The 14294-nt window shown below is 29.1% G+C and overlaps 1 protein-coding gene across 1 annotated transcript; it reads left to right on the top strand.

Annotated features, from left to right (window-relative positions):
- Positions 1–8324: 8324 nt before the first annotated feature.
- Positions 8325–10014, top strand: LOC118033340 (probable myosin-binding protein 5). The gene is made up of 2 exons (XM_035038284.1): positions 8325–9093; positions 9329–10014. The coding sequence occupies exons 1-2, from the start codon at positions 8331–8333 to the stop codon at positions 10012–10014; spliced, it is 1449 nt and encodes a 482-aa protein (XP_034894175.1). The 5' UTR covers positions 8325–8330.
- The last annotated feature ends 4280 nt before the right edge of the window (positions 10015–14294 follow it).

Genomic DNA, 14294 nt, shown 5'->3' with positions numbered 1-14294 from the left:
TAATTAATAAAAATATTACTAGACGCACACTTAATTTTAGACCGTTTGTGTAATTATTTTTAAAACTTAGAAGAAGTTTGTTTTTTAATCTTCAAACGTTTTAGATAATTTCTGTAATTCTTAATATTTAAAAAAGGATACTAACCTTTTTTAAAATATTTATTTTAATTAGATACATGGTCAAAAAAATATTTATTTAACAAGGAATTATGACAACAGAGAATAAGCTGGATAACAAAATAATTAAAAATTATGTATCGAAACTAGACCGTTTTGACAAAAAAAAAAAATTAAAAAATTCTATGACATGCTTCTTTCTACCTATAAATGGTCAGTTTTTCAGAAATACAAAATGAAGGTAAGAAACACACTGTATATGACACTAATAAATTGCAATCAATCCCAGTCAAATTAAAGTGTTAACTCACTAATCAAATATTTTTTTATTCAATGTAAAGGTATCGACAGATTTATACACGCGTCAACTAAAATTAAATCTTTTTTCTGATATTTTTAAAGGTGTGTCCCCACATTAACTTTAGTGCGTTCAAATGAAATTTAATAAATTATTGTTATAATTTGTTTTTAAAAAGCAGTCAACATACATAGTTGAGACATGATTAAAAATTTAAGTTTAAATAAAAATACTTTAATATAGAATATTAACATGTTTTAAAATAAATTACAGGTGAATAAAAATTCATATGAGAAAAACTATTAATTGACATTTATTTTCAAAACTAAAACCTCAATCCTACATTAAAAAATTACAAGATTTTTTTTGTGACTTTTATAATAGAAAATTTAAAGTTTATAAGGCCCAAAACTCTAAAATGAGTGAGGTTTTAGGCTAAGTAGATTTTGTACTTAATAAGCGTGTTTACTCACTCCGCATGACATTAACCTAGCTAGTTCAATAAATTCATTGTACAAGCCATTTAAATAGTATTCTTACTCTTTAATCTAGTTATACCCTCTTATCCATGTCTTGTACTTTAAGCTTTGAATGCATACTATCATTTTCTAAAAACTAAATTGTGAGGGGTTTACTACTTATCATTAAACAAGTATTGGTAATAGGTTTTCTAGTCTTTAGCCCATAAAAAAATTAGGAATAACAATTTGACCCTAAACCCGCAAAACGATTGAGTTTGATCTTGCTCTTGTAAAAAGATCGTATAACAGTTTGGTCTCACTCACTAAGAAGATCAAAGTGTTATAATAGAACTCTTGAACAGTACTTCAAGAAGAGGAATAGGTGGTTTGTCAAACCTCTATAAAACTTAGTGCACTCTATCTAAACTTTCACTCTTTTAATTATCGTTTTTATATTGTTTATTACTTCTATATTTGTTTGAGTGTGTTAGAATTGCATGTTATTAGGTAAAAAGTTTTTAATTTGTAGTTTTACCTTGCATACCTAACTCACCCTCCTTTTTGGTGTCTATGTTGCCTTGATCCTATAACAACACTATTTCTTTAAAATTGTTTTATTTTTCTAAATGTATTTGGTCGAGACCTTTAACATAGTTTCTATCTTAAACTTTGATACGTTATTAATCATTACTAATTTGGTGTTAGCTTGACAACATCTTTTTTATCCTATAATTTGTTTTTACCTAAGAATATGTTAAAACAATGTCTCTCTATTAGATTTTCAACAAAAATAATCAAAATCATAACATGCATGTATTTTTAGGCTTTGAAACCCATTTATAAAGCCCAATGGGTTTCAGCCCACATTGAAAAAACTTATTAGTTTAACATTCCAAATCTTTCAAGAATCATTCCTGCTTTATAATAAAAGTCATGTCCAAAATATTTTGTTATTGTGTTTAAAGTAAATTGACTTAATATGAGATATTATTTTAGACATTAAGAGGAGTAATACACTTTCTTTTCAAATAAAAAAAAGTATTAAAACTTCTAAGTCCAATATTCACCAAGCAATTTGGGAGTATTGATCTCTTTATTAAAGTTTCAATAATATACACATTAATAATTAACAAAATTGAAAACAATAAAGTTGAATAAAGTTGTCAACTTGTTATGAATTTATATACGTAAATCATAGTAACGATGTTCACAAACATTAATGAATGGCAATAAATAAAAAACTAAATCATAAATTATTGATTGTTAAATAGCACACTATAAAGCAAATGAACCCTAAAAGGTTCATTATCAAAACCATATTCAAAAGGGACCTTAATGTCACTAGATTCTTTTTTAGGTAAATGAAATCATATGAGTCACTGCTTGGATATTCAGAATTGGGGTATAAAAACCTTATTCAACAAATATTTTGAGTGAATCTTGATACTATAAGAAGTGAACCTTAACAAGGTATTATCTATGGATCTTATTGCATAATTTTAACAACTTTTCTTAGGATTTGGGTTAAGTTCAATAAGCCTAACATAAGCTCATTGATTATTCATTTGCATGATTTAATAGACTATTGGTCATAAGTCATGATCGAGAGTGACTAGTTATAAACATGTTAATTCATTAGATGTTATAAAAAATGGTAGCAATTAGGAGTGGCAAAAATTACCAAACCTTATGGTTAGGTTTAAACATCCGTAAAAGGTTTAACTCATAGCAGGAACCCCACTATTACCCATGTACAAAGACCATTAGTAGATTAGGCATAACAAACTATTAGGAATAGAAGAGAAATTAACAATATAGCTCACCTTAATTAGGATGCTTTATAATGATAATATCTTTCTTTTAGGATAATCAATCCCTTACATATACCTCTACGAACCAGTTAGGATTTTATAGTTACTATAATACTAGATGGTGACTCTTTATCATAAAGTTTTGGACTTTCCCCTTTCACATATAAAAACATAGCCTTTTCCCTTCTAGAAAAGAGGGTGTGTCAGTGCAATATTAGTTGTGCTAGTGACTTTAGAACCAAGCTTTGCCTTCTTATCTTGAACTTTTAATATATTTTTTTTGTGATTATTTACGTATTGGTTTAATTTACAGAATGAATCCTTATTTTATTAATGCCACACATCTATCCTAAGATGATCCATTTTTTAGCTACATAAATCCCAATATAATCCTTCCTTTTATATTTACATGGATTCTTAGATAATTCTTTTCATATCAATTACGTATATCCCTTGATGATCCTCGCTCATTTTTAGTTATATGGATCTTTATATGATCTATTTTTTGTTGCACATATTCCAAGATGATCCATTTACATCTACATAGATCCCAAGATGATCTCTTTCATTTTAATTGTATGGTTTCCTAAATAATCCTTACTCATTTTCAATTGTACGAACCCCTAAATAATCCTTTTTTTTTCATTGCATGAACCTTTAAATGATTCCATTATTTTTATTTAGATTGATCTTAAGATGGTTCCTTTTTATTGGATCTCAAATTGATCCTTGTATTTGTATAGAGGTTGGTCATCTTATATTTGACCTAAAGTTTTGAATTTCTTGAACTTTAACACCATCATATTCTTTACAAACTTACTACATAAAGCCTATGAATTTTTTTTTTCATAGCCTTATATCATAAACATTGTAAAAAAAAATGACAATTATTATAACCTATTTTTACCCCAAATCTTTTTTAAAAATATACATACTTCTAAAAAAAAAAAAATTGTTAGATGGTAAAATATCTTAGGTTTTAAATAAGTAGGACATTATTTTTAATTTAAGAAGAATCAATTATAATTGAAGGAATTAAATAATCAAAGACCAAATTTATCATATTAGTTAACTTGAAAGGTCCTATTAATTCAATAAGGGACTTAATTGAACAAACATTTGATTTCCATAACTAATTGTGACTTCAATTGAAGGCTTTCATAGCAAAAAAAAAACAAAAAACAAAAAAGCCTTTCTTTATCTTTGTCTTATACCAGACCTTAACTATTAGCTCTTTTGAATTCTCTTGAACCTCACACCTCACCTATATCATTGTGCTCAATTTAGGTGTCGTTTCATTGTTAACCACTCATAGTGTTGGCATCATCTAGTCTTTAATGATTTCTTTTTATATTTTGCAACAAAAGATAATTATAAGGATTTGAACTTTATAGGTGTAAAAGATCAGAAATAAACATTTAAGTCTTGTTCTTCTTATGCTAATATTAAAAGGTCTACTTCAAAGAAGAGTAAAAGAGAAAGCTTCCTTCTAGAAATTCCTAGATCATATCTTAGTAATTTATATGTAATGAAATCTACAAAATGTCCAAATAATATTATTGTTATGGCTTCGAAAAGCTGATTGACAAACCTAAATTTAAAGTGTTAAACATTTTGTCAAAATAGGTTATTATGATAGAGATAATTTTGGTGCAAATGGGTGAACCACTTGGTAGACAACATACAGAACATGAAAGACAAACTAAACATGGTAGGTCTTATGATAGCCAACCCCTCTTTAATTTATTTGACAAATATATATCAAGACTCATTATAAATAAAAGGATTTTTAGCAAGCAAAACAGAAGGAGAAAAAAAAGACTAGAATAGATAATAGTAAGATAAAAGAAAAAAAAGTGCATCCAAGAAGAAAAGAGAACAACCACCTCTTTACCCCTCATTGAGGTGATAACTTATATACCTCTTCACCATCTTTCCAGACCCTTCCATCTATTTTCCAACCCTAAAACCAACCCTTAAACATCACTATACAACTTAGAAAACTTCAGCTGCAATCCTCATGAAACAACCTTGAAAACTTAATCCAAACTAGAACATTATTTGGCCTTTAAGTCATAATTAGAGCTACATACCTACATTTTAGGTGTTATTTACCTTTATGAGAAGCTAAGACATATATTTTAACTTTTGTGAAGGATCTAATTCAAAGTTCTATGGTTTATATGCTTTAAATCTAGCTGAAAATAAAGCACAAAACAATGATAGTAATTCATAGCAACAACAAAAATGTTATCAAGCATTGCTCTTGACTATTCCAGCAATTTTATGAACCTCTTCTCATTCATTGAAGGTTAGTTTCAAACCCAAAACATCCTTGGAATGAATATTTTGGTTTATCATTAATTTTGATGTGTTTTGTGAGGAGATTTAGGATTGTGCAATGTTTATTGGATTGATTTGGTGGTGAAATGATGTTGGTCAATTCTTTTAATCTTGCATATCTATTCTCATATATAAGGATTATATGGAATAACATGCTTATAATTGAATTTAGCCTTGTATGTGGGCTTATGTTTATTACTTATTATCATTTTATGCATGGTATTTACATTTCAGTCCCTCATCATTCAAGACATAAAAAATTGTCACCATCAAATTTTATAGAGGTCTAACCCTTTCATATATATTAAAATACATTCTTGCATCCTTTTGAATTTACATATGCTTAGCTAATTATTAATGTCATTTTGGCATTTTTTATGTTTGCATTTTAAAAAGAAAAGGCCAAAAATATTTCTCTTATTTCATACATCCATTTTGGATTTTATAACCTTTTTTTTATATATAAGCCAATCAAGGTTTGGCCATAATTAAAAGGCTTTCGAAAAAGATGACATTCCAAAAATTTATCCTTTTTTCAAACTCATAATGAATAAATGTTTTGTAATTCACTCATGGAATTTGAGATAATAGATTCATAGTGAGTTGTTATTTTGAATATTAACCAGAAATAACACATTTTCTTCTTTTTTAAATTTTCATTTTTAGTCTAATATTTACAAATAAAAAAATTAAAAGTATTAAATTTTTAGTTTGATATTCACCAAGTATAAATCAGGAGTATTAAGTCTTTATTCAATAAATATTACAAGTGAAGTCTAAATGTTATAGGATATGTGAAGTTTATTAAGACATATTCCATAAACCTTTTATAAGATTTGAGTTGGGCTCAATAACCCCAACATAATTAATGTTGCTTCTTACAAGGAAGATGAACTTCTCATTTTAGTTTTTAATTACAGTTAACTATGGTTTTTTGATTTATTATTTCATATATTTGCAATTCATTTTACTAATCATATACATTATCTTTCAATTCCTGAATTAAAAAATAAAATGATATATAAAAAATACATCCATAACATTAATGCCTTTTGTTTTTTATATTAAAAATTAACTTGAAATCCAATATCAAATGTAGCGTTGGTGCACTTACTAGTGGGTACACACACACACATACATAGATAACTTTACTCTACTTGGAAAAAAATAAAATAGCACAAGTGAAAAAAAATAAAAACACAAAGAAACCATCAAAATAAAAAATTTTCAGTGTCAGGCTAGTTCATCGCATATGAAGCGTCTATTTGAGAGTTTGATAGATGTTGTTTTTTAAAGTGTGTTTCACTTGGAAATGCATCAAAATAATATTTTTTTTAAAAAAAATTAATTTTTAACATGAACACATTCAAAACAATTGATGATTTGACTTGATGGTGAACATCTATACAATGACTAATAATTTAGTATGATTTGAGCACTCATCTTATAATAGTTTATCATAATCTTTTAAAAGATTAAAAAATCTGGTTGTGTCTGTATTTGGTTCTTTATATATGATTGAACATTTATATGCATCACTATGATTCATTCTCATTGTATTTATAAATATACTCCTATAATGATTACTATTATCATTTACAATTTCATGCATGTTGATAGAACTAAAAGTTGACCTAACTATTATTTTTACCATGGTCTTGTAAGGAATATATGGTTCTTCGTGTATAAACTAATACAAGTATTTCTCTATAAAGCCTGTATATACTATATCAAAAGCCAAAAAAATATCATTTTAAAAATGGGTCACTACAAAACATAGATAGTTTTGCTTACTTAATGTGACAAATATTCAAAAAAAAAAAAACCAAAATAGAGATGTGATATTTCGAATATTAAGGTGGCTGAATTTATGATGATGAGAGTTTGAATTTATGACAAAAATATGAGGGGTGTTGTGTGCTATTTTCTGCATTATAAAAAAGAATAAAAAGAGTATGAGCAAGGACATATTTTCTCGGTAAATGTCACTTTAATTTACCAACGAGTTTTTTATATTGGTACTTTTGTTTATATTTGATATTTTCCTAGTAATGCAACAAGTCCTTTATTTAGGTGCGCTTCTAACCAAGGTACAATACTCAAATGAATATAGACTCAAATATATTTCCATAGGAATTGACCCTAAGCTCTAGGTTAAAACAAAAATTAATATAGAAAATTAATTAGTGCTTTAAAATTTAAGTAGCTATGCTGAAAAAAAAAGTAAATACAAATGTAAAATTTATAGAGAAATTTTAGGAAGCAAAACTCCATCATGAACTTTAATTACCCTCTATAATACCGAAATTGAACTTGAATGTTAAGGCTTTAAATTATGTCCTTAAGCTGAAAAAAAACTATTCAGGTTTATAAAAAATCATTTTCAAAGAATATTGATCAAATTCTATCATTCATGAACTAGTCTGAACAATACAATAGACTAGAAAAAATAATTCTTCATGGATTTGAACCCAAATTTAAATTGAAAAAAAAAATTCTTTTCTGGTTCAAAAAAACATTTTATAATAAACCCATATCCAGATCAAGCTTGAGCTGAGATCACTATTAAACATAAACATTTTGACTTTATATCAAATGTTTTTTTGAGTTGTACTAGTCAATGTATTGGGTGGAAGAAAATAATTTTTCATTGAGAGACCTTAACCCAATTTTTATGGCTTAATTTTAAAATCAACCTAGCTCAAGTCTAAATCGAGTTAAATCAAGAATGTGAGTTTAAGTCTAAAATCCATTTTATTTAGATATTCTTTATTTTAAAAGTTTGGGTACATTTTTTGCGTCAACTTTTAACTTCTCTCATTCTCACTATATAAACATCAAGAAGAACTTGTTTCTTTTTTATGCCAGATAGAAGTTCTTAGAAGGTTTTAAATTTCTCCAAACCATGTTATTTAAGAGTTCTTTAAGGAAGAAAAAGGCAGTTGACGGACCATTACCTTCTGTGCTTTATTAAACATTCACTGTCGTTTCACCCTTCTGTTTGTTGAAGAGTGCTTGATAGACCGTTAATTCAGGTACCGGGTCTGCATACTGCATGCACAATTTCCTGTAAAATTTTGCTATTTATAGCCAAGTTAAAATGGCCACCCAAATTTTGAAACCTAAATCTGTAGCACCCACCTCTCAGTTTCTCCCGTCACACATTCACACAAGGAAAGGTCATGATCTTGGTTTGGTTAATTCCATTACCAACACCCTTGTCATGATCTTCTATCTAATCATCCTTTCAGACCTTTCATTTCACCCATTTTGGTTCTTGATTTTAGGATCAAAATAACTATGGCAAAGAGATCATTTAAATGTTTTGTGGAACAAGATCTGGGAAAGCTCCCACTCTTCTTGATCTATGCTGTGCTCGAATGGGTGTTAATTGCTGTGGTCTTTATTGATGGGTTACTTGCGTTTTTTGCCAACGAATTTACATTTTTTGCCAACGAATTTACCAAGTTCTTTGAGTTGAAAATCCCTTGTTTGCTCTGCACAAGGATTGATCTTGCTGTGGTTCGTAGAGATGCTGATCTTTATTACAACCAATCCATATGTGAAAATCACAAGAAGGAAGTTTCAAGTCTAGCTTATTGTCGTGTCCACAAGAAGCTTTCGGATATAAGAAAAATGCGTGAGGGGTGTCTTCTTTCTTTTGCTGCGAAGAAAGAATCTGATTGTGATACATACAAGTCTCCTGTTAGGGTTTTACATAAAAATATCGAGCTGTTTGTTGAAGATGATCGAGACATTCATTTGAGGCTGCCCACTGTAGGAAAAGACAACACGGTGCCAGCTGAGAAGAGCAACCTCCACCAGGGTTCATGTTGTGGGAACCCATTGAAGGTAAAGGCCTACACGAAGGGAAAGATTGCAGGCACGCTCTCACAAGCTCCTCCTCCTTCTCCCTCGGTACCATTGGTGAGTTTGAGAAATGAGGACCCTCGGAAGTTGGACTTATCTCATGTGCGATACACAGAACTCAACTTCTCAGAAAATGACTCAGAGCTTCAAGATGATGAGGATGTCTCGAATGCAGCACATCTGGATAAGCAATGTTAGTTTTAAATTTAATTTTGTTTTTGCTATCTCTGTCACTTCTTACATGGCCAGGTTAATGAATTCTTTGAACTCTTAAAGATTCTTTTAACTATGCAGAGTTCATATGCATGCATGGTATTACTCAGTGAAAGTATATCTACGTTGTCCACGTTATAAAATGCATTTTCTTGAAATGCATTGCTTAAATTCTTCACATCGCACATGGTTGCTTCTTGCTTTTGATCTCTTAGTTTTCAACAACCTCATTGATTTAGTGGGTGTATTTTTTGTGTTGGTCACGGACGTCGATGTGAAAGCTGCTATGGTGCCATTGCTGACAGAAGCTGAGAATACGAATGAAGATTGGACCTCTACATTTTCCAGAGGAAATAAGTTTCTTGGAACCCTACTAACAGATTCAGCCACCGCCAGTCCCAGGGCATTTACTAGGTTTCCGAGGAAATCATTCCTTGACGAAACTGAAGATGCTTCAGAGTTCACTGAAGTGACTTGTCTATCAAATGAGCTGGTAGATGATGACTCAATTTTGCACCATTTGAAGAAACAGGTTCGTCTGGATCGCAAGTTACTGATGGCTTTATACATGGAATTGGATGAAGAAAGAAGTGCTTCGGCCGTTGCAGCTAATAATGCAATGGCCATGATCACCTGGTTGCAGGCAGAGAGGGCAGCTGTTCAGATGGAGGCAATACAGTATCAAAGAATGATGGAGGAGCAGGCAGAGTATGACCAAGACGCCCTGCAAGCAACAAGGGATATCCTTTCCAAGAGAGAGGAACAAATCAAGTGTTTAGAGTTTGAGCTCATGGCCTATAGAGAAAATTATGGAGCCCTTTCGGGACAAGGTTTTATGGGATCCGGAGATGAGATTGATGAGGATTGTCATGAGTTGAAACCATATTCTCTTTCATCTTAGCCCCAACTTATAGGTCCACGAAAGGGCAAAATAATGCAGAAAATGTGTGTCGTAACCGTTTTTTACCCCATCTTTTCTAACATATTTTTTTTTTTAGAAAAAAAAACAATTAAAAGAAAGAAGCAAAATTACTAGCAAGAAAAGAAATAGAGACCACAATAAATATAAAAGTTTAAATCCCTCTTAAAAAAAAAAATGTAAGATGAGGACATAAAAAAAAGGTGTAAAAATTAAATAAAGAATGAACTATAAATAGAATACATACAAATAAAAAAAGAAAATTAGGGTCAGAATACAAAAGAAACTAATAAGAGAAATCACAAAGAAATTACGGAGACAAAAATAAAAAACATTAAAAAAAAAACAAAGAGAGAGAGAGAGAAAAGGTTCAGAAAGTAGAATATATATATAGAAAATCATTAGAACAAAAAACATTTTGCGGTTCAGAAAGTAGAATATATATATAGAAAATCATTAGAACAAAAAACATTTTGCCAAAACATACTTCGCCACTCACACTCATCTTCTTTCCTTTTTTTTTTTTTTTTTTACCCTAACTAACTAGTCCCTCCTTTTTTTACTCATGTTGTATTTGACAATCTTGTTCATTACTATTATACTATCAAACATATAAACATAACAACCATATCTCTCTACGAACTCGCAACTTTTAGTGAAGTTTTCCTTACCATTAAAACATCAGTAGTAGTGGTGGACATCGAACCAGAGACACCATTTAAGCTCACATATGATCTTTGATAATGAAGGGTAGCCTAACCTGTTGTTATTTGGTTGGGAGATTGGGCACATTTATGCTTAAGTTATTAGATTTTTATATAAGTTTATTAATTAGATTTAGTTATGTTATTTTGTTAAACATTTTATTTAATGGATTAGAAGCCCAATTATTGGTTGTTTTAGAGTTTTACTATTTATATGTTTTTTTTCTACATGTTAGACAATTTTATGATGAGTTGAATAAAATTCACAGAATTGAAAACTTTTTTAACCCCCATTCTTTTGTTTCTTCAACTCTTTTATTCTTTTCTTCAGTTCATTTTCTTATCAATATTTAGCTTATTCTTAGCTTCTTTCTTCTTTCTTAACTTTTTTTCTTAAATATTTTTTTGTCCCATATCAACTTTGATACCAGAGCTAAAGTTTTTAATTGTTTTCACAATTCAATGATTCATAGACTTGTTTAAATTCCTAATATTCAATCGAGTTCATAAACTCTATCTTATGGGAAGCTTTCATCAACAATGAAAAAAAAGTGTTTCCTTTTTGCATTTTCATATTTACAATCAAAATCTAAATAAAAAAAATACTTTTATAGGTCAGTCGATACACTACATCAGGGATATACCATATCAAAAATGGTGATCCAAGGGGTTTATTATCATTGTTAAGTAATATGGTTAGTAAATCACTCTACCATTCAATGCGTTGGATTTTACTACTTTGGTATTGCATTTGTTATTCATAGTTGTCTTTAATAGTAAACCCATTTGGCATATTTATCTTTTAGTTTTTGCTTATGAACCTCTTTCATCATTGATATCTAGCATCTAAATCTCTTTTTTAATTATGAGTTCTTGCTTGTAACATTGCGTTTGATTAATTAATTACACTTAAATGTTTAACAATACATGCGTAAAGTTTTCTTTGTGTATTTTTTTTTATTAATCTCTACATTAAAAAGAAAGAAATAGGATTAATTTTATTTTTGTATTTTGATTTCACTTACAAGAATAATTTATGATCTTAATTTCATCTTCAAGATAATGTTGCATGCATTTATATCATGGTCATCTAGTATCTAACCTTAAGTCTAAAATTACTATGAAACCCAACCTTTAGTGATACCTTTAGTGCAATTTAAGGAAAACCACATCTTATGCGAACTCAGATGACCAATTTGTCTAAAAAAGTTAAACCTTTAAAGATTTTTTGAATAGAACATCTTAAATAACCATTATAGGCAAGTTCAACATGAGTACCACTAATATAACTATCATTTGGGTTTCTCCAATGATGGTAACCCTACTGAGTGAGTCATAACATTTAATAAAGTAGAGGCTTTTATTTTTTATGATTGCCATAACTCTTAGATTTTTAATAGGTGGATTTGTGACATAGATAGTTTTTTCAATTGGTATAACTTCTTTATAAAAAAAAAAAAAAAAGATTTTCTAATATGAAACTTATTGTTGAAGCTCAATTTTACTAGAAAAGTGTTGAGCATTGTTTGGAGAGGATAGGCAAACCTCCCAACACTGATTGAACTACTAAAATGAAATAAAAATTAAAGGAGAAGTACGTACCCAATCTTATAAAAATAAAATTTTAGAGTAATTAAGTAATCTTAGCTAATGGAATAAATTTAAAAGTGAATATAAAGCATAATTTGGTGATTATAAGAGGAAATATGCCATTAGAGAGAACAAGGCCACAACTTTAAGTAGATTTCATAGAGGTTCAAAAAAATTGATCTTAGAAGAAAGGTTGTACTCTAAGGTTTTTCCACCTTTGACTAAGCCTATACAATAGTAAAAGATTACAAGTTGATTACAAAGAGTCAATGGACAAAATGTTAGAACTCTTATAGTATCTATTTTAGGTCTTAATTTATAAATAATGATTCTTTGTTAGGTGCTCTACCCTAAAAACCCAATCCTAGTAGTGCCCAAATTTATAAAGAATATAAATGCAAATTAGTTATCAATGAAATGTATAGGATGAGTTTAAAGGTTTAGTATGTTAAATGTTAAGATTTTGATCATATTTTCATTTACTATATAAATAAAAACTTAGTTATCCAAAAATATAAGAATATAGGTAAATAAAAAGATAGTAATTGAGTGTATGAATCAAATTATGAGGACTTTAATAACCTAGATAAGAGGATGTGCAAGAAAAGAGACTTAACATAATAAGGCTAAATTATGAGCCTGAGAAAAAGGTTAATAAAGAATATAAGGAGTATGCTTTAGTGGTAAAAGAAGTTTTATTAGGAAACTCATTAGTGGAATCACTTAAAAAGATAAATATTGTTTTATAAGAGTCTTATGATATTTGTCTTTCTAAACTACTTAATCCTCAACCCCCTAGCTTGACAATCAACATGTTGTAGGTTTAGAGCAATAATTTAAGCTCCATAATCCCTTACCCCCAATACGTGATGAGAAAGATTAATATAATTATAATACACTAGGTTGTGTCCAAACCATATTTACTTAAGTTTCGAATAATATTTTTCTTATTCCACACCTTTAATCATATAACATTCATAGTTACAAATCTAAAAAGCACGTATATCTTTTTTTCATGTCTCCTCTCATTATGATGTCCAAGTCAGTTGAGTTTGCATGTAAAGTTCAAAACAAATTTTAAACAAGTAATGAGTAATATAAATTTTAAACAGTTTGATAGACTTAATATTGAAGATTATTTAATGATATAGATTAGACCTTAATAGCATCCTTTTGAAACCAATCATAAATTACAAGTGAGCTAAATAATTAAAAGTGCTCTAAATAATTGAATTAAATAGTTATGTCATCAAACTGCCATGATATCACATCTAATTTTAACATAAAGATCTCGTTACATATAAAACACAAAAACCTATCTATGATGATCCTTTTGAAAACTTTACCCTATTATCATTTACTTTGAATGCACAAGTTCTTTTTACTAGGAATGGTGAAATTCAACGAACCTTAGTTCATGAACTAGATGACTAGATTCATACCATGCTTGGATTATCAAACATCACAACAACTTGATCATGATATTTAATAGCATTATTGCCTTGAACTACACTCGACAAGGTCGAGTTAATTTCTTCAACCCCGAGAGAGTTAGTAGGGACACCACACTTGAGACACGATTCACATACGTGTATGATCTTTGATAATAGAGGTAGCCTAACACATTGTTCTTTGATTGGGAGATTGGGCATATCCAAGCCTAAGTTATTAAATTTTTACTTGAGTTTATTAATTAGGCTTAATTATGTTATTTTATTGGACTTTTTATTTAGTCGATTATAAGCCTAATTATTTTTTTTAGGTTTTTACTATTTATATGTTCCTTTTTTACATGTTAGACAATTTTATGTTGCATTGAATAAAATTTACGAAGTTGCAAACTTTTCCAATCCCTATGTTTTCTCTTTTTTAGCTCATTTATTCTTTTTCTAAATCTTTTTTTTCCCACGTCATACAACCACCTCCTCTAATTTACGCACTTTTTATCTATACTAAACTACTGATCTG

The sequence above is a fragment of the Populus alba genome, chromosome 15, assembly GCF_005239225.2.
Source record: "Populus alba chromosome 15, ASM523922v2, whole genome shotgun sequence".
NCBI lineage: Eukaryota > Viridiplantae > Streptophyta > Magnoliopsida > Malpighiales > Salicaceae > Populus > Populus alba.
Note: the sequence above shows the minus strand (reverse complement) of the source record. Positions and strands in the feature narration are given on the sequence as shown.

Bases quoted from the DNA above. Each gene is read 5' to 3' on its own strand.
- LOC118033340 (XM_035038284.1), top strand. From the start codon at position 8,331: ATGGCAAAGAGATCATTTAAATGTTTTGTGGAACAAGATCTGGGAAAG. The intron at 9,094-9,328 runs GTTAGTTTTAAA...TTGATCTCTTAG, and splicing joins AGCACATCTGGATAAGCAAT to TTTTCAACAACCTCATTGAT.